The sequence below is a fragment of the Tachysurus vachellii genome, chromosome 6 (assembly GCF_030014155.1).
Source record: "Tachysurus vachellii isolate PV-2020 chromosome 6, HZAU_Pvac_v1, whole genome shotgun sequence".
NCBI lineage: Eukaryota > Metazoa > Chordata > Actinopteri > Siluriformes > Bagridae > Tachysurus > Tachysurus vachellii.
This window is the reverse complement of record NC_083465.1, coordinates 18,313,018-18,335,340: the sequence shown is the minus strand read 5'-3', so window position 1 is coordinate 18,335,340 and position 22,323 is coordinate 18,313,018. Positions and strand designations below refer to the sequence as shown.

Sequence of the window (22,323 nt, the reverse complement as noted above, 5' to 3'; positions counted from 1 at the left end):
TAAAAACCCCTCAAAGTAATTTGTATTGGCCTTTATCCTAATTTATGAAGTCAGTTTTACTAAATAAGCAGTTATGTTAGAAAGTTTTGTCGGGTTTTCTGCCAGGTTTCATGTGGAGACTTTTTCTGCAGTTCAAGCATTTACTTGCTCACAGGAGATTCCACTGATGTTAGTTGTACTTTTGTGAATCACATTGTGACTCAAATCAAATCTGGTCTCTCAATGCTTTTACATGTGATGAGGTGGAGCTTAGGCTCTTTTTGTGACTCATGTACACTATGTCTAGTGGGTGCGGTGGGGTAGGTGTTGATGATGGCAAAGTGTATGACTACAGAGAAACAAAGCCTGCACTGCCTTGTGTTTACCTGGTTGCCATTATAAATGTAATCGAAAAGCTGTTTTCAGATATGGAAATTAATACTGATACCATGATTATTTAAATATTCTTTTATACTGTGGCTAAATTCATTAAAGCCCCCTTATGTATAGGAATAAACCAGGGCAGTTTTTGTTGCAGGAAGATAATTCTGTGTGATGTGGTCATGCACTGTTTTTTCTTTTTGTTACCATGACAAAAAATAAAAAAATTCAAAAAATGTTAATTTATTTACACATCACTATATTAACAATTACAGGCCTTTTAAAGTGTATGTGAAGTGTCTGCCAATCGAGTGTACGTTTATGTAAGTTGTTGCTAACGAAAAAACAACAATCTGAGCAAACGCATTAATATATATCTGTGATTATAGCTGCCACTACCAAGATCTGCTGTTATAAAAAAAAAATCACCCTCTGAACAATCAAACTTGAGGCTTTAACAGCACTTTAGTACAATCTATAATAAAATGTACATTAATGTTGAGACAAGCCAGTTCCGATACATATTTTCACATTACATCTTAGTGCCTTTAGGCAAAACGGGATGCATGCAGCTGAAATCTGTTCTCTAATCTGTGGAAGCGTATCAGCCAAACCTGAGGGTATAGAATGAATTCACCTTAAATTACCCCAGTTGTCTTTTTTTCTTTTTTTTTGAGACCTACCTTTTTCTAAGTGGACTAGGAGAGTAAAAAATATAATAAAAAACAGTTAGATCAAAAAGATTCTTGCTTGTCTGAAAATAAGGCTGCAAATACAGTATAAACACTGATCATTAGAAACTCAACCCATGAGAAACTCAACCAAATCAGCTTCTTTCAGTGTGTACAGTGTAAACTTATTTATATTGCACATATAATTAATATTGTATAGTACATTTTTACAGGAGTATATGCAGAGAAAATGTGAGATGACATTGCTGCATTTGGTTACGTTAAATTTTTCAGTTTTTTACACTGATGGATAAATATCCACACTTCCTTAAATTAAAGCAAAGAAACAAATTATAGTAGAAAATGACTATAACAATCAGACCAATTAATTAGCTTGAAAAAATATTTTGCTTCACTTAACCTGTCTATCCAGACTACTTACTATATAAAATTATTATATGGATCTCACAAAAGGAAGGTCCTGAGACATATAATATATTCAGCTCCACCTCTTTCAACTGAACATGCCCAGAGTCAGTGTTTCATACAGTATGATTATGAAGGCTGAAATTGCAGCTCCCCAGGATATTGTTTGCCAGCCTGTGTGTGTGCCTGCCAAACACCTGGGAGTGGCTCAGGGTAAAACCCAGCCCAGGACGCCTGCAGAGGCTTGTTAGAGAAAGTGGGAAGAAGGTTAAAAAAAGTTCTGGATGGAACAAAGATAAATACTTGATATCTGTTTGGCAGGAGTGAACTTCACACAAAACCCTACCACCAACTCCTATCTGGTCTTATCAAGGAACATTTTACATTTCTTTGTGCAAAATCAAAACTTTCTCCTGAGTTTCACTTGGACTTCAGGTAAAGTACTGCATGTTTGATTACTTCAGTTTACATTACTAAAACAAAAATCTTAAACGAAATGGTAAACTGTATTTGTTCATAAAGTCTGTGGTTTGTGATTTAACATTTTGTTAACATCAAATAAGATTTCCAACATTTTGTGGCTGTTTACCTTTTACTGAAAACAATGGTTAGTGAAAACAACTTTGCCACCATCTCTGGATTAGATCTAGAATTGTAGATCTAGTTAAAATTTAAACATTACAGTTTACACTAGCCTTCTAGTTGTTTTCATGCATCTCTGCCTGGATAATTTTACAGTGTAGGTTCAGAAATAAAATAAAGAGTATACTAATATAAATTTGTGTGCGTTAGTTCCATAAGTAGTTAGAAACCAGCAAGACTGAAATTCCCCATTTAATATGGTGACATATTGATTTTATTACAGAAATTTTGCTTTTTGGAGTTTAAATTCTGTGTACATTTTAATTCATGAGAGAAGAAAAGGCAGATGGTACGGTGGGTGTGGTGAGAAAAATGTAAACTCACTTTCAAAAGTTTTTTGTTTTCTTTCAAGCTATTGTGCACATGAAATCACAGGTGTCTAAAAATGACTTCTACTCTATATCTGTGTATGATTAAGGCTGTTTAAAAACAATATGTATATGTTGTATAAATATGAGACTATGTAAAAAAGGATTTGTAATCTTGTTAAAACTTGAATGAATCATGGAAGCAACTTAAGTTTATTCTCAATAATTCAGGCCCATATTGCACCCTTACCTCTTGTTCTGGCAGATTTCAATTTCTCTATATGAAAACTGAGATCCAGAAACATGCTGGTCTTATTTTTATATAATTAAAGTAGATTAGTTGTGTATGGGTGATCTTCTTGATGAGCACAGTATGAGTTAGTCCCTACAGTAAGCAGCCATCTAATTTCTGCTGTTTAACCTCAATTTATCATCAGATTTTCTGTCAAAGTAAATGCTAATTAATGACAAATAAGTGCTGCCGTGGATTTACAACATTATACACACCACCATTAGACATGTTTATGTAAATAATTAGAAAAAGAATTACAGTGCAGTTGGTCTTTAGGAATTGGGTATTTTAATGTATAAGAAGCATAAGAAAAAGAAGTATTTTTGTCATGCATTTCAAACACAGTGTCTTAGTGGTTAGACCATTTGGGTCATGCCTCGAAGGTTAGGGGTTTGATTCCTGCCTTTGCCCTGTGTGAGTGGGGTTTCTATTTCTTCCCTGTCCTTTGTGGGTGTATTCTGGTTTCTTTACCCTGTAAAAAGACATGCATTGTAGGCATCGCTAACTCCAGGTCACCCCGATCTCTGAGTCCTCTGTGACACCCCACAACCTTGTGTTGGATAAACTCTACAGAAAATGGATGGATTTGATGGGTGGAATGTAAACCCATGATGTGGTAGCCTAGTGGTTAAGGTGTTGGACTACTGATTGAAAGGTCATGGGTTTGAATACCAGGTCCACCAAGCTGATACTGCTGGGCCCCTGAGAAAGGCCCTTAATCCACAATTGCTCAGTTGTGTAAAAAATCTAAGTCACTCTGGATAAGGGTGTCTGCTAAATGTTAACCTTGAATTTTCTTCCACAGCCTGTATGATATTTAAATATGGACAATTATCTTACATATTTTTTTTTTTATTTATCCTCATTAGCATGGAATGGATTTCTTAACAAGGCAAACCGAAGATTCAGGAGGAAGTCCAGGAGACAGAGGTAAGGAAGGTCAATTTAAAGGGTACAAAATCATATTAGACAACAACTTTAGACCTGCCATACTATATGTAGTGTGGGCTACAATTCATATATATATTTACTGATGGGTTTAATAAAGTAAATGATGGACTGGGTTTAATAGAGTAAATGACAGGTTTCTCCTTTTATTCACTCCTTGAGGACGCTGCAGTCTTCTTGTTTGGTTGTCTGTAAATCGTTCTGCCCTCTTGTGGCGGTGTAGTGGCACTGCATTACTTTCATTATAAACGAAGCCACAGCTCATTTAAAATTGTAGCTTTAATCCTAATGTGTTCTGTGTATAATTGAAATTAAATAAAACTAAAGCCAGAAAGCATTTATTTAAACTGTTCTGTCTGCCTACAGTTATAACTGAAACCATATCAACATCCAGACTCACATCATTACCACCAAGTAAGTGACATGATTTATTGCTAGTTTAACGTGACACAGAAAAAAAAAAAGCGTGTGGTGAGACAGTGTATATTAATGTGTGTGTGTGTGTGTGTGTGTGTGTGTGTGTGTGTGTGTGTGTGTATGTTCTCTCCTTTAGAGGGCTTCAGTGGATCTAGCAGTAAGAGTATGAGTAACAGCTCTTGGGGAAGCAGCTTTGAGAAGAATATTCTAAACCACAATAGTAGCACCAATTCCTACTTGCCTTCCTGTAAGCCTTTCCATCAGTCTTCCCCAGGTTTAAATGAACAGTTATTATGTGTAAAATACACACAATAAAACGACACACTGGAGGGCATGGCTCACCACTGAGATCAGAGATTTACTGTTGTTTTAAAAGAAGTTTATCTATAGATTTGCTAGCAAGTGCTTTTTTCCTCCCCATTTTTCCACTATATTTGAATATATTATTATCTTAAACGCTATCCAGGCAGGTTTATTCTACATCATTGGCCATCACTGCATGTTCTTGGAGAGAAAAACAACAGTAAATCATTCCACTATATCCAGTTTTTCAGAATCTCCACTGGTTGTACTACAGCCTCAAATGCTTGTTATGAAATTGTGTATTATAATAACCTTTCACTATCTGTAAGTGGAATATTTACTGGTTAATAATACATCATTGCAAAATGTCTGTCTGTTAAACTCAGCTTAAATAAGCAGGTTCTGGCAGCTGATTAACGCATAATGTTAATGTTCCCATTATAAACTGTAAGGCAAATATAGACCCGCAGTAACAAGTGCCATTACATTCAAGTCATTACATACAAAGTTTTAGGTGAATAATTGACATTTGGTTTATTCCATCACAGCAGGGAGGATATTTTTTTCACACTGATCTACAGTGTTAAGTTAACACTGTTAACAGTTGCAGTTAACACTGCATTCAGTGTTAAGATGTTCAGCACTGTACTGTGGATAATGTTGACTACAAATCCTATAGGATATACAATACTATATAAATATAAATATGTTTAGAATATAGATTTGAATTTGAAGTGAATTTTCTCTTCTCTGTAGCCTCAGTTACTGTAAATTCAGGGGGATCAGGGTTAGACTATGCCCTGTTACTTGGAGATGAATACACTGGGAGCAGCAGGAGTGGAGGAGGACGCGGAGGCAGTACAGGAATTGAAAGTGTTTCTGGAAAAGACTCTGGGTTGAAGAGCAGGTCCAGCTCCTCGGGCTTGAGAAGGACACAAGGTTCATCCTCCTCTATTAACCACTCTCCCATTTTATTGGAGAGAAAAACTACCCTCAGTCACTCAGGAGGTTATGATGGTGAGTGTAGCGAAATATATTACACTGTGAAGTCATGCTGAGATGTGGATTCAATTTAAGTGTATCATTATTTTTGGTGCACAAGAGATATGCTTCACCTTTCTTTGACAGTAATCCCATTCTGTTGATTTTTATCCACAGGAAGTTCAAGCGCCAATTCATCACCAGAGCTCACGAGGAAGGACTATGGTTAGAAGCCTTTTATAAGTAATATGTATTTTAATAATTAATATATCATTATTGGGGGCACACCCGGATTGATGTAAGGGCACACTCAGTGAATGACTGGGTTAGAGTATATACGAGACTCATGCAATAAGCTTTAAGGCCAGAGCATTTGCATGGTCAGTATTTTAAAAATGTCTGTATATTCACATTTATGCATTTAGACTGGTGCTGCAATACATTCATACATGAGCATACACAATACTGACTGGAAATGATGAAATATATAAACAAAATGAAACATTACTTGAAATAATTTTCAAATTGCCATGTCTTTTCCATAGGCTCATCTAGAGGAAGATCCCAAAACAGAGGTAATAATTCTGGAATAATTGAGAATAATGTGACCACCATTACTGAATAATTTTAGGTTACACTTTGTTTTGATTGTATTTGGGTGTATAGATGCACTATTTGATAAGCAAAAAAGAAATGGGACGTAAAGAAATGTGTCATTTATTTTCTTTAACTAATTAAATTATTCACCTTTTCAACAGAGAGTGAGATCAGGGTCAGATTACAGAGTGCATCTCCATCAACCAAATGTAAGTTTACATACATACACACACACATACATACATACATACAGTACATACATACACACATACACACATACACACATACACACATACATACATACATACATACATACATACACACATACACACATACATACATACATACATACATACATACACACATACATACATATACTCATACACACATACATAAATACATACATACATACATACATACATACATACATACATACATACATACATACATACATACATACAGGTCATGGGTTCGAACCCCAGGTCCACCAAGCTGCCACTGCTGGGCCCCTGAGCAAGGCCCTTAACCCTCAGTTGCTCAGTTGTAAGTCACTCTGGATAAGGGTGTCTGCTAAATGCCGTAAATGTAAAATGTAAAAACATACATACACAGCTAGCCAACTTCTAGTTGGATCCCAAAGAAAAGTAAAATTAGCACAAATTGTGAAAAGAGTTAATGCTGGTTATGATAGAAGGTCAGATAACATGGCATGGCAGCTTGCTGTGTATGGGGCTACATAACTGCAGACCGGTTAGAGTGCCCCGTCCACTTCCAAAGACATCTACAATGGGTATGTGAGCATCAAAACTGGGTCTGATGGGTCAATTCTGCAGAAAGGGGCCCTACACAATGTTAGCCAGGTGGTTTTAATACTATGGATGATTGGCTTGTGTCCCCACTTTGTTATTTTAGATTTCATTGACAGTAATATGGAGGTATTTACTTCACACTGTGTTTTGCAGGGACAGAGCTGGAAGATGTGAAGAAATTAGTGAAGAGTGGACGATCGTCAAGTGTCAGCCCCACTCGCTCCACAGCCTCGTCCACTCTGCCTGTTCCACGCAAAGCTAAAGTCGAGACTAAAATCATCAAACAAGGCAGTCAGACTGGTATGTTATTACACATAAATCTAGCATGCAATAGAGAAAAAGTACACTGATCTTGAAAACATCACAGTCCATCCATCTGATGTCCTGTATCAGGTTTTCTTCAACTGTTAAATGACTGGTGAAACACCTTTCTTCTGTTCAGTCACTTGCTGATCTCACTTACTGTCACAAAGAAACAGTTATAAGAATTCAAATGTAGATTTAGAGCCCACATGTGCAAGTAAGTGTTCACACAGGCAAGAAAACAAGAAAAAGCTTCCTGAAATCACATGAAACCAGAAATTAGAAATGAGAAATGAACCTGACCCACAGATGAGCTCATCTTCCACTGGGTGACCCCGGATAATAAGATTATATATCATTACTATTCTGCAGCCATGTACTATAAATTATTAAGTGTGTTGAAAGGATGTTCAGCATATTTAAATGAACAAGGGACATCAAATTTTTCCAGTTTACCAAAACTCGGTACCCATGAACCCCCAGATCTGCAACTTTACCCAAGAAAAAATCAAAAAGCCTGCATGAGCAAATAGATTTTCAGTATTTCAGTCATGAACACTAACATGAAGGCCATTCTGTGTAGTAGTTTTCATTATTCTGATACTGATAACCTGGACTTACACACCACCCTATCACTGTACCATTTTTTAAAGTTAAATTTGCTTTATATTATATTATACACATTTCTTTTTACACCTTGTATGTTTCAGCCTCAGGGCAGTATGACACCACTATTCTGGACTCAGCACTTCCATCGTATACATGGACCAGCTCCACACTGCCCTCTAATGCTTCTGGCACAACTGCCTTTGCTTATCAAAGCAGCACCAATAACATGTCACCGGGATCTTCTCTTTTAAACACCACTTCGCCCTCTTCGCTATCAGGTCAGCCTGAGTTACATCAGCCTTGTTAATTTTTTTTAACAATTCCTGAAACACAAAAATGTGATATACATGCCATTAATTACTAATTGTATATTGAAAAATCCTACAAATGGAATTGCTGCTAATATTTAACATTTTTTCTTTAACACAATATAAGTAACATGAATAAAAAAAAATTTCCATCACAGTGTACGGCTTCCAGAATAATCTTGCCACACCATCTGGTACACTTCTCACATCGAATACAGTTAACACACATTCAGGTATGGCACTGCAATCACTATCCTGTCACAAGCAGCTGTTATTAATACAACAAACACACAAACTTAACCACCGCAAATGATTTTCTGTGTTCTACAGGATACGGTGTGCAGAAAAACATTTCTCAGAGTATTGGTAGCTCTGGTGTTGTCAGTACAGGAGTTTCTACTTCTACAGGTACTCATAACACTTAATATTACATATTCTTAAAGCAGATGTTTTTCGCATAAAGTAAACACATACTACATTGATAGAGATGTCTTGAACCTGAATGACTGTTACATGAACCATTTCTTCTGTACAGGCACAACTACACACTCCATTAAAGATGACATGCCACGAAAATATATTATACTTGAGAAGGAGAATGTTCCTTCAAAAAAGGAGACAGAAGTGCTTGTTCTGTCAAAGGACAGCGGGAAGCAGTTCTCCAGCACATTGTATGGAAAAGGAGGTAAAGACTCGGATTTCACAGAGTTTGTTTTGGATATTCAGAGTGTTAAAGAATTCAAGTATTTTTTATGCAAATGAGGCTTGATAAATACTTTTAATGAACAAAATGCTCTACTTTGCACATAGGCACATACACATTGCTAAGTTTGTTGGCCATAAGCCAATGTTTTATTTGGTTGCTCAGTTTGTATATTCATAGGCAGAAATGAATGTACCTACACTGTACACTGATGTGACAATGAAATCCTCTCACCTACTTGGGTCCAAAATGAAATGTTACTGTCCCTCAAGTCCCTCTCCTGCTGGAAATGTAAGGCTGAAGTTGTATTTGTCTTTAAGCACACGACTTTAATTCCGGTCCCATTTTATACAGCCCAGTTTTAGCGATTAGCAATAAGATGTGGCAGCTAAATGTAAACTAAATCACTGATGCATTGAGAACATTAATCATATACTTCATCCCTTAAACTCCCTGGACATAGTCGGGTTTATATTTTTTTTAACACCTAGTATTACTGTGTTTGCTGAGAAATATTTGTAAGGTGAATAAACAAATAATTAGCTCAGACATTACTAGCAATTAAATATGACACAACACAATTGTTACTATTATAAAGACAAAATCAAATTATATGTCATTTGAAAGATTTCACAGCTCTGTGCCTGCAGTGATGAGGTGTTGATTCTATTGAATATTGAGTGTATCTAACTACATCCCCTGATTATAGATCCATCCAAACCCCTCCCCTCTGCCAGCTTTCTATCTGTGCAATACTCACAACAATGCATATGGATAGAACTTAACTCATTATGATTGGCAAAATATAATCTTTATCTTGCTGATTGTACAGTACCACGGTGATAAAAAGATAAGCTTAAAGTCAGATATACACTAATCTCTAATGTGGTCACATCAAATGACTTTCTTTAAAGGGTCTGTTTCGGACGTCTCACTGAAGAAGGAGGCTGTAGCAAGCAGCTACGCTGAGACAGCTCCTGCCAAATTAAGTTCAAGCTCCTACTGTAAGCATTTCATATGATCTATCTATCTATCTATCTATCTATCTATCTATCTATCTATCTATCTATCTATCTACAGTATCTATCTCTCTCTCTCTCTCTCTCTCTCTCTCTCTCTCTCTATATATATATATATATATATATATATATATATATATATATAAAAATATATAATGTTTTTATTCTTAAATATTAAAGATGGATCTTCATCAGCCCCTACCAAAGATAAGGCTACATATGCAGGTAATGTCTCTCCTCACCCAGTTTCTGTTTCATGTTATCAAAAAAACTAGACTGGATGAGGAGGTGTTGTTTGAAACGCCTTTTTCTCTCTTTGTTTGTGTCTTGTTAGAGATCTATAAGGAGAAGAATGGTGGAAAAGGAGGAGGCAGTTGCTTTGACTGTGGTCCGAGCTGCTGCTCTTGGTGGAAGTGGCTGCTTGGACTGCTGCTTAGTCTTCTGCTGCTCCTCGGCCTTCTTTTTGGACTTATCGCTCTCGGTATGCTGCTTTTATTATAAGGAAAGCTGTGCCTGTCTTTCATCTTTAGTCCTTCCATGTTAGATTCTTGTCCACAAAATCATCCATATTTGTATTTATAAAATATCACTGGTGATGTTTTCTAAGGCTGAGAGAACAGCAGGGGTTTTCTCTTTGTCAAAACAGTAATGCTACTTATCACAATTACAGTCAATATATTTATTTGTGTTTATAAATGAAGATGACCTGACTAATCATCAGTGCTCCACAATTGCTCTTTTTTTCTTTAAAGCCGAGGATGTGAGAAAGCTGAAAGAGCGTGTGGATGCTCTTCAGAACCTGGTTCAAGGCAGCAGGGCTAAAACTAATCGCCTTACTGGAAAGAACATTCACAATCAAAGGTCAGCATATATGGACATGGAAAACGATCTGGCTACTTCTGATAACACATTGAACTTGGGAGCTGCTACTTCCTCAGACTCTGCATCCCTGAGAACAATACAAAACCTTCTGCAAAGCGAGCTGCAGTCTGAGACTTTCCGAGGTACCAAAACATGTAAACACAGAAAAAACACACTGGTATCCAAAGTACAAATTGTACTTTTATAAAAATTGTTCTTGCAAAGGCCTATTTCCTCCAACAATAACGTCACTCAATCAATTACAGATTTGTTTAGATAAATCAGTCAGCAATCAATGCTGTTTGAAAACCAGTCTCTCTCTCTCTCTCTCTCTCTCTCTCTCTCTCTTAGGCCCACACACACACGATTTGATTGACTCATATGATTTGATATGAAATTATTAAAATATCCAATAACATAGACAACAGATTATTTGTATGAAGCACCTTGCCATGGGGCTTTAATTTACCCAAGATATGGTAATATTTAAAAAATAGATGGGCAGAGATTGCATATTGCAAAGAAACAAATTTTTCAGGCCATTTAACATGTGCTTGTTTGCAGTGCCAATGATGCATATTAGTATTCAGTTCCACTGATAACATAACAAGAAGTAAACATTTGAAATATTTGAATAGGCTTTGGCTTTTGCTTTGTGTTAGTATTCAGGGCCCAAACAGATCTCCACATTCTGTATCTTGGTCTGGAAGCCTCTGTGACGAGGGATGTGTTGTGTGAGGCAGGAGATTTTGAAAAGATTTAAAAATATGTCTGGAAATCTGTGAGACATATGAATTATTCCACTCCTTTTAAATGTTTCTTTGGATTCATACCATGAATAAAACTAAATTTAACCAGACATCATTGCCTGGCATTCCACTGTAGGGTTTTTTTGTAGGACGGACTACACAGAAGAACAAGCTATAAAGAAGGCGGAGATTTCTCAGACCTCTCCCTAACTGACTTTATTTTACTATTTTTATTTATTCATTTTTTTACTTTAGAATTTTTGTAGATTAGCTCTTCTAATCTACAAAAATTCTAAAGTAAAAAAATGAATAAATAAAAATAGTAAAATAAAGTTTGTCAGTTAGGGAGAGGTCTGAGAAATTTCCATCTTTATTATTATTATTATTATTATTAATAATAATAATAATAATAATAATAATAATAATAATAATAATAATAATAATAATAATAATAATGTTATTATTGTAGTTGTTGTTGTTGTTGAATATTACTATCTCATCCAAAGTACTATCTCACCAGGTACTGGTGATGCCTTAATATAACATTAAAACAGTATCTTTTTAAAATGTTCTTATAATCCATTTACGTCAAAATGTAAAATCTGTCACAAGCATTTATGTGCATTGTGTAAGAATCTGCTTTATTCTTTCTTTTTGCAGCTAGCCTTGCTTCCACACTCAAAGGAGAAAGAGGACTGGCAGGGCCTAAAGGCAAGGCACAGAGGCATTCCTCTGTAACTTATCCTACAGTATTGTTATTTATATTGCATGTGTCTTCCATTCATAATAAAAAATGTTTACTTTACCTTGAAAATCTTTAAATATGACATTAATTGTTGTTTTCAGGTGACACTGGAGCTCAAGGACCCAAAGGTCTGTAGAAATTCTTGTTTATTGTAGGCTTCTACTATACTGTAACAAATCAGTGGTTGAATTTACAGATATACTTAAAGTGAGGCAGTTATAGTGTATATTGACCTTTCTGTTGTCGGCATGTGCAACTAATTTGACTTAAATGCTTTTCAGGGGATAGTGGTTTCCCAGGTATACCAGGTAAGAAATATGTTAAAATGGGAATTGTTTGATTATCATAATTGTTGTCATTTTATAAATTTCTGTAGTGGCATTTAAGCTGTTTATTAAAATGTGCCTTAGGTTCTCCAGGAGCAATAGGACACCCAGGACCTGAAGGACCAAAAGGACAAAAGGGAAGTGCAGGTATGTTCTTAAGCAAGAAATCCTATCCGTCATCCCTTTATATTGAATCATTGCATTGGCTCTGATATTTAGAAATAAGATTTTTACTCTGTATTTTTGCAGGCGAGCATGGTGGAGAGGGGCCACCAGGAATCAGGGGCCGAGATGGATTACCAGGGCTGCGAGGAGAGCCAGGACCTGCAAGTGCTGGAGAAAAGGGTGAAAGAGGTCAGACTCCATGTGCATTTGTGATTCTTTTGTACATACAAGTCTGATTACAGATTGGTACATTCAGACAGTGTGGTATATTCAACTGTTTCATTATCTGCCTGTGGTGCCAGGAACAAATCTGTTTTCTGTTGAAAAGTTCACATCAGATACAGAAGTTCACTTCAGATACAAAAGTTGACTTCAGATACAAAAGTTGACTTCAGAACAAAGTTCACTTCAGATAAACTCAGCTGTCAATCACAACTTGTGTGAAAGTAACCAACTCCAAGTGCTGGGCAGAGATTAATTTGATTGGTTGGACTCATCAGATTTAGAAGAAATGTTCATGTTCCTCAATGGCAGTAAAAGGCATGTTGCTGCCCCTGCCCAAGCTGACCTCAGAGTTGTACAAAAGTACGAATTGAAGTATAGAAATATTAAAAAAGTGCATTTGTTTTCTGTAAACAAAGTCTTTTTTTGACAGTGACACTCTTTTGACTATTCCTTTCAGGCTCTCCTGGAGAACCAGGCGCTCGTGGCTTTCCAGGTTCACCTGGTCCACCGGGTCCAAAAGGTTTATTTAGATTTAATATAGCATGCTGCTACATTGATACTTGTCTACTTTTTCATTATTCAATATACAAATTGTTTTATGGGTTTCCTTATGTTGTGAAATGAATAAGTTCAGTATGCCATTGTCTTAACATATAAGTCTGAACAAAGTATTTTATTAATAATGTGAATAATTGCGGGGGGCACGGTGGCTTAGTGGTTAGCACGTTCGCCTCACACCTCCAGGGTCGGGGTTCGATTCCCGCCTCCACCTTGTGTGTGTGGAGTTTGCATGTTCTCCCCGTGCCTCGGGGGTTTCCTCCGGGTACTCCGGTTTCCTCCCCCGGTCCAAAGACATGCATGGTAGGTTGATTGGCATCTCTGGAAAATTGTCCCTAGTGTGTGATTGCGTGAGTGAATGAGTGTGTGTGTGTGCCCTGCGATGGGTTGGCACTCCGTCCAGGGTGTATCCTGCCTTGATGCCCGATGACGCTTGAGATAGGCACAGGCTCCCCGTGACCCGAGGTAGTTCGGATAAGCGGTAGAAGATGAATGAATGAATGAATGAATGAATAATTGCATTTGCTCTTCAGGTTCAGCAGGTCTTAATGGGTTGATGGGTGCTGCAGGTATGTCATATAACTAACATATATTTTTAAAAGCTGTTTTAGTCATTATACTGAGATATAAAAACTGTTTTAAAACAAAATGATGAGTTGAATTTTGGTCTGCGTAGGTGAACCTGGTTCACAAGGTTTCAGAGGAGAAGCAGGACCTGCAGGACCTAAAGGTAAGCTACATGGCTGTGATCTTGTTTTAATTTAAGTTTAATTAATCTGAAAAGTTCAGCTGAATAAAATAAAACCAGTTAAAACAATTAAAAGATAATTCAAACATAATTTGTTTCCTCTTTATTTTCTGCTAGGGGACAGAGGACCTCAAGGACAACAAGGAATTAAGGGTCTGTATCTTATAATATTCGTACAATTTGCACAAAACATACAAGAACATTACATACATACATTACATTATAGAACATGCTAATTATCATTCAAGATCTAATCATGTATGCATGAATATTTGTTTTATTATTATAAGGTGATCAAGGTGAAAAGGGAGATCCTGGTGTGCCAGGTGTGTTTCTGTGTCCATACAGCGTACCTTTATAGGAAAATAGTATATTCGTTCATCAGTTTATCAATGACATACAGTAACACTGCTTGAAGTCATGTAATGATTTTTTTTTATATCTATTCATCCAGGTTTCCCAGGGCCTACAGGAAAACCAGGAACTAATGGTGAGAAAGGAGCCAGAGGATCGACAGGTAAGCAGCAGTTATAGAGACAAAGCGAATTGCACTGCTGTACATGGCAGCTTATTTAGCTGTAAATTTACGACATTGTTGTGGATAAATCCTATCACACTTTTACTATATGTTAATGTTTATTAAGTATAATCATTTTCATAGACTCTGAGAGCAACATGCTGTAGTCATTTATATATTTTCACATTATTAGGGACTTCAGGTGCAGATGGTGAAAAGGGCCAAAGAGGTGAGTGTCGTATTAGCAAATTACAATTCTGTACAACTTCATCGTAGTCACATATAACATTTTTTTTTACTTGTATTCTAAACTCAAGGTGACCAAGGTCCAATTGGGATGCCAGGAATCAGAGGCCCAGCTGGACCACCTGGTGATGCTGGATCTCAAGGTATTACATCATTGAATCTTTCTCATTGAAATTGCCTTTTTCCCAGTTAAACTGTCTTATTTTGCAGTGCATTTCTGTGGTAACAAAAGCAAAAATCATTAACACTAACATTAGGAGGACCCTTTCACTGAAATCTACATTCAGAATGAGTGTCTATGTTTTGTTTTCTTCTACTAGGACCACCAGGACTTCAAGGACCTCCAGGTAACTTAATGCTTAATTTTATTTAATTTTATAATGAGCATTTATCTTTCATGAATATTTAATGCACCTATCTTAAAATGGGGATCCTAAATGTTAACAACAGTATTCTCTTTCCTGTAGGCATTGCAGGACTTCCTGGACAGCCTGGAGTTAAAGGTTTATTTTAATGCATTATACCTTTATACTATAAATGTAATGAATAAAGCAGATACTTTAGATTACTGTATCTTATTGTTCTTTACATTTCTATGCTATAACACATTTGTAATACTTTTGTGACTTACTTTCTTGCCTCAGTAATGTCATGGGTGTATTACTGTTGAAATTTTAATGTGCTGAAATATTTTACAGGTGAAAATGGAGAACCTGGCAGAGTTATCAATGCAGGTAAAGCCTTAACCTTGTTCTTAAACACGTCATATGGTTCCCTTTATACATTAAAGACTGGTTCTAAACCTCACACAATTTCAATAAACAGCAGGCTACAGCTCTGTGGCAATTCCAGGACCTCCAGGGCCAGCTGGACCACCTGGACCTGCTGGACCTCCAGGGCTGTCAGGTGGGTCACAGAACACACTTTCTTCCTGCTAGGTTCTGCTATTTATTTACATTATGTATTTACAGTTTTACAGTATGTGATTCAAAACAGTTATTTGTATTCATCTAATTTCCTCTCTCGTTATAGGCCCTGTTGGTCCTGCTGGAATTCCTGGACAAGCAGGTAAATAACTCATTTCATATAGTGGATATAGGAATTTTCAAATAAATCGTTTTGCCCTGAAATTAGTGCCACCATTCAAAGGAGCAAAAGTGGTACATTTGGATTTTGTTTTGTATTTCATTTAATTTTCACATTAAATTATAACACATAGATAGTGTTGCAACTGTGTGCGCACCCCTAAATCCCTCTGGTTGCTCTCTATGTTTCTCACAGCCTTCAGTGTGCCATATATCACCTGCTTGTACAGCCTTTTCCTGGGTGAATATTGAGTAAAGTCATCTTTCCAAGCACAATTTTATCTGCTCATTCATTTGTCTGCACAGGTCCTAAAGGTGAAAAGGGTGATCAAGGAGAGGCTGGGATCACAGTGGAAAGAACAGAGACCTCAGTTAGAGGAGAAAGTAAGAAACACTTCAAAAATGGATTTTAATGATCATGATCTATTACTCTGATAAGAATTCTAACATTTGGATGATGTTCCTCTTTCAGGAACCTTTGGTACATTAGATGCTACTCAAGTTATTCAGGGACCACCTGGACCACCTGGTCCCCCTGGACCTCCTGGAGCTCCAGGTATGTAAACAAAATTACAAAGAAGTTCACTTTGATTATAAGTCTAACATTTCTAACAAATCCATATATATATCTCTGACACATTACAGTTCTTTAGAGGTAGTATTATGGTAAAAAAAAAAAATAATAATAATAATTTAATTACATCATCATGTAGAATTTTATATCTAGAATATTGAATGTATATGTCAATATAGAGATTGTGGCATAATGAGTTGAGGTGAATAAGATCCTTGACGTACTACATCATCTATACTGTCTTTATCCAGTCCTTATTCTCATGCTTCCAGTGCTGTTTTGTAGGATATGGCACACCTGGCCTGAGAGGAGAGAAAGGAGTGAAGGGAGAGCAAGGGAGTTTTGTGCCCAACTCAGGTCTGCTTTAGTGCTTTTTCATCAGATTATGGAAATGTGGTACTAATTTTTATTGTTGTGTAGCCTAAATATTCTAATGTTTTAATGCATTTATTTTTTCATAAAACAATTACAGGAACATTTTTTGCTGGGCCACCAGGACCACCTGGACCTTCAGGTCCTAAAGGAGACACAGGTGAATCTTTTGGATTGTTATCAGAATTGTTTGTTCATTTAAACTGCACTCTTATGGTTTCACTAAATGATTTTTGGGATTTTTTTTTGGCATTCTAACATTCTTTCTAACAATTTATTATTGTTTTAGGACCTCAAGGACCTAGAGGATATCAAGGTATGTAGTCCTATAAGCATAATCAGTAGTGGACAAGAATATCAGGTGCTTGCTCCTGGGCTTACATCATCCCTGTTTGTTATTTGTCCTCTGTAGGTGATCCCGGGCAGCCTGGCCTACCTGGAAGGCCAGGGGGATCAGAAAGCCGAAGTAAGTTTAGAGCAGTTTATTTTGGTTAAGTGTAACCATTAGTTATGAACATATGCTGTTACCATAATTAATGACCCCACAAGGTGTTTTCCCTTTTACTGTTAATCATCAATTATTATTGTAATTGAATGATTATTTTGTATGCATGTCTAAATGCATGCATGTGATATTTTATAGACTCTGGAGTTCAAGGACCGCCTGGGCCACCTGGACCTCAAGGGCTGCCAGGTCAACAGGGCCCTAAAGGTAACATATCTATACACATTTTTTTAATTGTATGTATCAATGAAGATCATTACTAACCTACTGATACTTTGTATTTCACAGGGGACAGTGGCATTCCAGGTGCCCCAGGGATCCCAGGAACATCAAGAGGTAAAATCTTTACTATAAATAAGTTTGTCAGATTTACAAAATTTTTTTGTATTGTTTGCCATAACTGTAGAATTGTGTTCTTTCAATAGCATCCGGTTCTGTCGGGGTTTCAGGGCAGCCTGGGCCCCCAGGACCTCCTGGACCACCTGGATCTCCTGGACACTCCATATCTACAGCAGATTATCGACGTTACATTATTGACTTCATGCAGAGTAAGTTAGATGGCTCAAAATCCTGCCTGAATGTTACTTTTAGAGGTGTTTTGTACTGTATATACAGTTAAGGCTATCTGTATATAAACAAATTGTGCTTGGCCTTCAGGTGACAGCATGAGGCAGCATTTGTCTAGTATCCAGGGCCCACCTGGTCCTCCAGGGGCCTCCGTGTCTGTTGAGGATGTGGCATCTCGGGTTATTGCATACATTCAGCGTAAGTCTCAGAATCTTTAAAAACCTCTTGTGACATTGCAGAAAAAACTTATTAAATGCATTCATGGTAGTTTTTGTTCATTTTTTATGTAAATGTGATGTTTCTGAGGTTTTTTGTTTATTTTGTTTAAATAAAAAGCTGGATATGCTTATATTATGAAAATATTATATTCAATAATATTAATTCATTTAATAATATTGATATAAAAAAATTGTTCTAGGCTCTGGATTGACTGGATCCCCTGGTCCTCCAGGTCCTGCTGGCTCTATATCTGTTAGTGATATCATTGCATTATTACAAAGTAAGTGTGTCTATATCTCACTCATATACTAATGTCAGACTACAGAACTGTGTTAGAAAACTTTCTGAACAACAGTTTTTTGATGTTTGTTTAGGAGATGATGTTAGGCGGTATGTAACTGGCCCTCCAGGACCACCTGGCCCTTCAGGAAGTATAAATCTAGGCAACTTTGACACACAGGAAGTGGCAAACTACGTTCTGAGATTAATGAGTGGTATGTCATAGATCAAACCACCTAAACTGCCCTCAGTTGTTCCTGTTGCCCACTTTTTAATAAAAGATTAGTAAAATCTACTAGTAAAAATATTTCTATTTTGTTTAGATCGAGGGTTGACAAGTAGATCTGGACTTCCTGGTCCTCCTGGACCACCTGGTCCACCTGGCCAGCCAGGGTCCACCTACAGTGACATCACTGCTTTGATTGAGAGTAAGATCGGACTTTCGTGGACTGTGCTCATGGTTCTGTAGCATGTAATAGTAATATTTATAATAATAATAGTAATGATAATTATTTTAATTCTTTTTTTTCTTTTACGTTTGTTGTCTAACTTTAAGTTTGAATCATATCTTCTGCCGAAGGGTCAGGTCTTAGAGCAGGTCTTCAAGGTCCCCCTGGTCCTCCAGGAAGACAAGGCCTACCTGGTCCAGTTGGTCCCCCCGGCTCTTCAAGTTCAGGATACAGACTTGAAGACATCCAGGCCTACATACAAAGTGAGATCCTCCTTTTACCTACCCTTTGGCCTTGAAACATATGTACATATACTACTTAATATTCATGCAATACATTTTTTTTGTTTGTTCTTAAATTACAGATTCTGGCTTACGGGGTCCCCAGGGTCCACCCGGCCCCCCGGGACCTCAAGGGCCCGGAGGAGACTCAAGGACATTTGACAGAGCCAGTCAGAGAGCACACATTCGTGCTGAGCTTCAGGAGTATCTCAGTAGTGAGTTCATTAGAGTGCATATCATTTATTAGCACCTTATCACCATTAACACAAACAAAAATTTCAGTAAGAAAACCAAACATACATCAGTGACTGTTTTTTAATCTAAAAAACAAAACAGAGCCACGTGATTGTCCTTTAATTTGTCACCTGTCTGCAGCTTTTAACTGTGTGAGGCTTGTCTTTGCAAATGACATGAATAACTTGGCATTCTTGGCATGTGACTTTTTAGGTGATGCTATGCGGCGGTACAGCTCAGGTCTTCCTGGACCTCCTGGTCCTCCAGGACCCCGTGGTGAAAAAGGGGACCGTGGTGAATCTGGGTACAGTGCAGGTGGAGGCTACTACTATTCTCCTGACCGTAATGGAGTCAGGTTGGCTGAAACAGACTACTCCAATGTTGCTCAGAAAGTCACTGACTACATTCGAAGTAAGTGAAGTAAATTTTTTTTAGAAAAGATTTTACAAAATAACTTTGAATTCTGCAGCACAATATCATTTCTTAATTAATTAAAACCTTTATTTTCCAACCAGGCCAGGGTCTACTGCAGGAAATGAATGACAATTATTGGCAATCTCATTTCCTGGGAATTCAAGGTCCTCCTGGTCCTGCTGGTCCACCTGGTCAGCCTGGATACAGCCGTGTTTTTTCTACCTATGGAAATATCACTGCAGATCTCATGGATTTCTTTAGAAGTGAGCACCTTTACTGTGATTATAACAAATAACATACACTTTATTACTGAGCTTCTAAGTGGCATATCAGAAAGGTTTACAAGATCACAAGTTTGAATCCATATGAATGCCATAGTTGTCCATGGCCAATAATCCTATCAGAGCAATGATTACCAATCATGGTTGTCTGTGAGCTCATGACTTAAAGAAGAGGGTAATTGGCACATTCCTCAGTGTGAGTTTATTCTGCCCTGTGATGCAGCATGAGTAACATTTCAAAAAGATGTGGCTGGATTTTTGTGTCTCAGAGCCCTAACTGTCATTTACATTTACAGCATTAACAGACACCCTTCTCCAGAGCAACTTACATATTATCTCATTTTTATACAACTGAGCAATTGAGGGTTAAGGGCCTTTCTCAGGGGCCCAGCAGTGGCAGCTTGGTGGACATAGGAATCAAATTCACAACCTTCCGAATGGTAGACCAACACCTTAACCACTAGGCTACCACATATCCATATATAATTCTGTCATATAATTGATAGAATAATGCTGGTTGGAACAAAGCTAAAAGAAGAAACAGATGATTTTGACTGATTTTTCACAATATGTATTGATGTGTTCTAAGGCAGCAGACTGCTGTTTCTATGTTCTGCTTGTATACTCCGCTGTATGCATTGATTGAATGCTTTTGAGAAAGAAAAGAAAAAAGCACAATGTCTGCATTTACTATCCATTTAGTACAGCTTTCTTAATCTATCTTTTATTTTTCCAGCACACGGTACTATTCCCGGTCCACCTGGCAGGCAAGGACATAAGGGAGAAAGAGGATACCCTGGACCCAAAGGAGAAAAAGGTACATCTGAGAAATATTGTCCTTTTACATGTAGCTGTAGGCACTCACAGAGCCAAGACAAATGAATTTAAAATAATCCTTGAGAACACAGAATGCCCTGCTTTTTATTTAGAAAAATACTAGATTAATCTACTAACACTAGATTAATGTACAGGTCACTGACTAGTAGAAAATTATGAATGAACAGATGATAAATATAGTACATTTTAATGTCATTTTATTTTAACATTTAATAGGGGAGATGGGAAGACAAGGAACACCTGGTGTTCAGGGACCAAGAGGTCCAGAGGGGCCAAGGGGTCAAAAGGGTGAGAAAGGTGAGGTATTTTTGCAGCTGTTAAGGTGACGGCTTAAATGACAGAATAATATAATCATAAAAGATGGTCATAAGATGGTTGAGAGCAAATTAATTGACTATATTCAAGTACATTGTATGATGACATTGAAAGTGCACACTATATGGCCAAAACCTTGTGAACCTATGACCATTAACCATTACACCCATGTGTGGGTCTTCCTAAAAAAAAGTCTTCTGCCAGGATGTCTGTTTAAAAAGCACATATGGGTGGGATGGTCAACGGTCCACAAATTTTTGGCCATTTAGTGTAGTTACACACAGTTTTGGTGCTTGTGTTTTACTTCATATGTTCTGATGTACTGATGTTATTTTTATGTACTCGTGTGGATCTCTGGTATTGGTTTGAATATTATACTATGTTCCTAAGCCACTCTTGTTGCATGTTTATTCCTTGGCTGTTTTAACTCATTTTGATATACATATATGACTTAAAAGCTGCACCCCAAGTTTTTGGACTTGTTTCCATGTGTTTCTATTTTATACAGGTGAAATCCAGATTGGTCGCCGCAGAAGGAGTCTTGGTGTGTAAAGGCTTACATTTCTGTTTTGGTCATGAAACCTCTCTTCTTGGTGGCTTTTGGCTATATAATGAAGCAATTTAGAAAGGGAAAGCATGCGACATGCATCTATTCTATTATCATGCATCTAAGTCTATTCAACGGGCCTGATTTAGTAGTTTCCTCAAATAATATACATGATCTAACTTTCATAATGGTGTTTAATCCATATTACTAACATTTTCAGTCTTCGTAATTATATATAAAAAACATTGTTTTGTAATTTTCATTTTTGTTGTTGTTTGTTTAATGTGGAAGTAGCTTTACTAGCCTACACATTTGGAACATTTAATATCCTTCAGCACTTTTTAAATTGTGAAGTCTAAAATATTCTTGCACTCCTAATAAAATACAAGATTGTAATGCAATTCGGCACAACAAAACTTTTTTTATTCAAAAGTTTAATATGAACTAAATTTGGAATTTGTTTACTACATGTAATAAAATATTCCATGATTTAAATGTTTAGCAGTTGGTGCTGTAATATGATTGTCC

At 37.0% G+C, this 22,323-nt stretch overlaps 1 protein-coding gene across 1 annotated transcript; it reads left to right on the top strand.

Annotated features, from left to right (window-relative positions):
* Window positions 1-1,658: 1,658 nt before the first annotated feature.
* Window positions 1,659-22,296, top strand: col17a1b (collagen, type XVII, alpha 1b). The gene is made up of 55 exons (XM_060872668.1): window positions 1,659-1,892; window positions 3,569-3,629; window positions 4,014-4,061; window positions 4,201-4,311; window positions 5,124-5,384; window positions 5,526-5,573; window positions 5,894-5,923; window positions 6,107-6,154; window positions 6,908-7,054; window positions 7,768-7,944; window positions 8,133-8,207; window positions 8,305-8,382; window positions 8,510-8,659; window positions 9,592-9,681; window positions 9,877-9,921; window positions 10,031-10,177; window positions 10,449-10,700; window positions 11,967-12,017; window positions 12,153-12,179; window positions 12,333-12,359; window positions 12,462-12,524; window positions 12,627-12,731; window positions 13,225-13,287; window positions 13,859-13,894; window positions 14,002-14,055; window positions 14,191-14,226; window positions 14,364-14,399; window positions 14,528-14,590; window positions 14,784-14,819; window positions 14,908-14,979; window positions 15,157-15,183; window positions 15,304-15,339; window positions 15,535-15,570; window positions 15,662-15,742; window positions 15,869-15,904; window positions 16,228-16,305; window positions 16,394-16,477; window positions 16,781-16,852; window positions 16,968-17,027; window positions 17,157-17,183; window positions 17,280-17,333; window positions 17,511-17,579; window positions 17,661-17,708; window positions 17,798-17,920; window positions 18,030-18,137; window positions 18,358-18,438; window positions 18,533-18,652; window positions 18,761-18,865; window positions 19,018-19,149; window positions 19,251-19,382; window positions 19,615-19,812; window positions 19,917-20,078; window positions 20,833-20,913; window positions 21,150-21,230; window positions 21,757-22,296. The coding sequence occupies exons 2-55, from the start codon at window positions 3,575-3,577 to the stop codon at window positions 21,798-21,800; spliced, it is 4,506 nt and encodes a 1,501-aa protein (XP_060728651.1). The 5' UTR covers window positions 1,659-1,892; window positions 3,569-3,574; the 3' UTR covers window positions 21,801-22,296.
* Window positions 22,297-22,323: the final 27 nt, after the last annotated feature.

Coding starts and splice junctions, on each gene's coding strand:
- col17a1b (XM_060872668.1), top strand. CDS start 3,575: ATGGATTTCTTAACAAGGCAAACCGAAGATTCAGGAGGAAGTCCAGGA. Junction 17,921..18,029: donor CATTATTGACTTCATGCAGA/GTAAGTTAGATG, acceptor CTTGGCCTTCAG/GTGACAGCATGAGGCAGCAT. Junction 18,439..18,532: donor TATCATTGCATTATTACAAA/GTAAGTGTGTCT, acceptor ATGTTTGTTTAG/GAGATGATGTTAGGCGGTAT.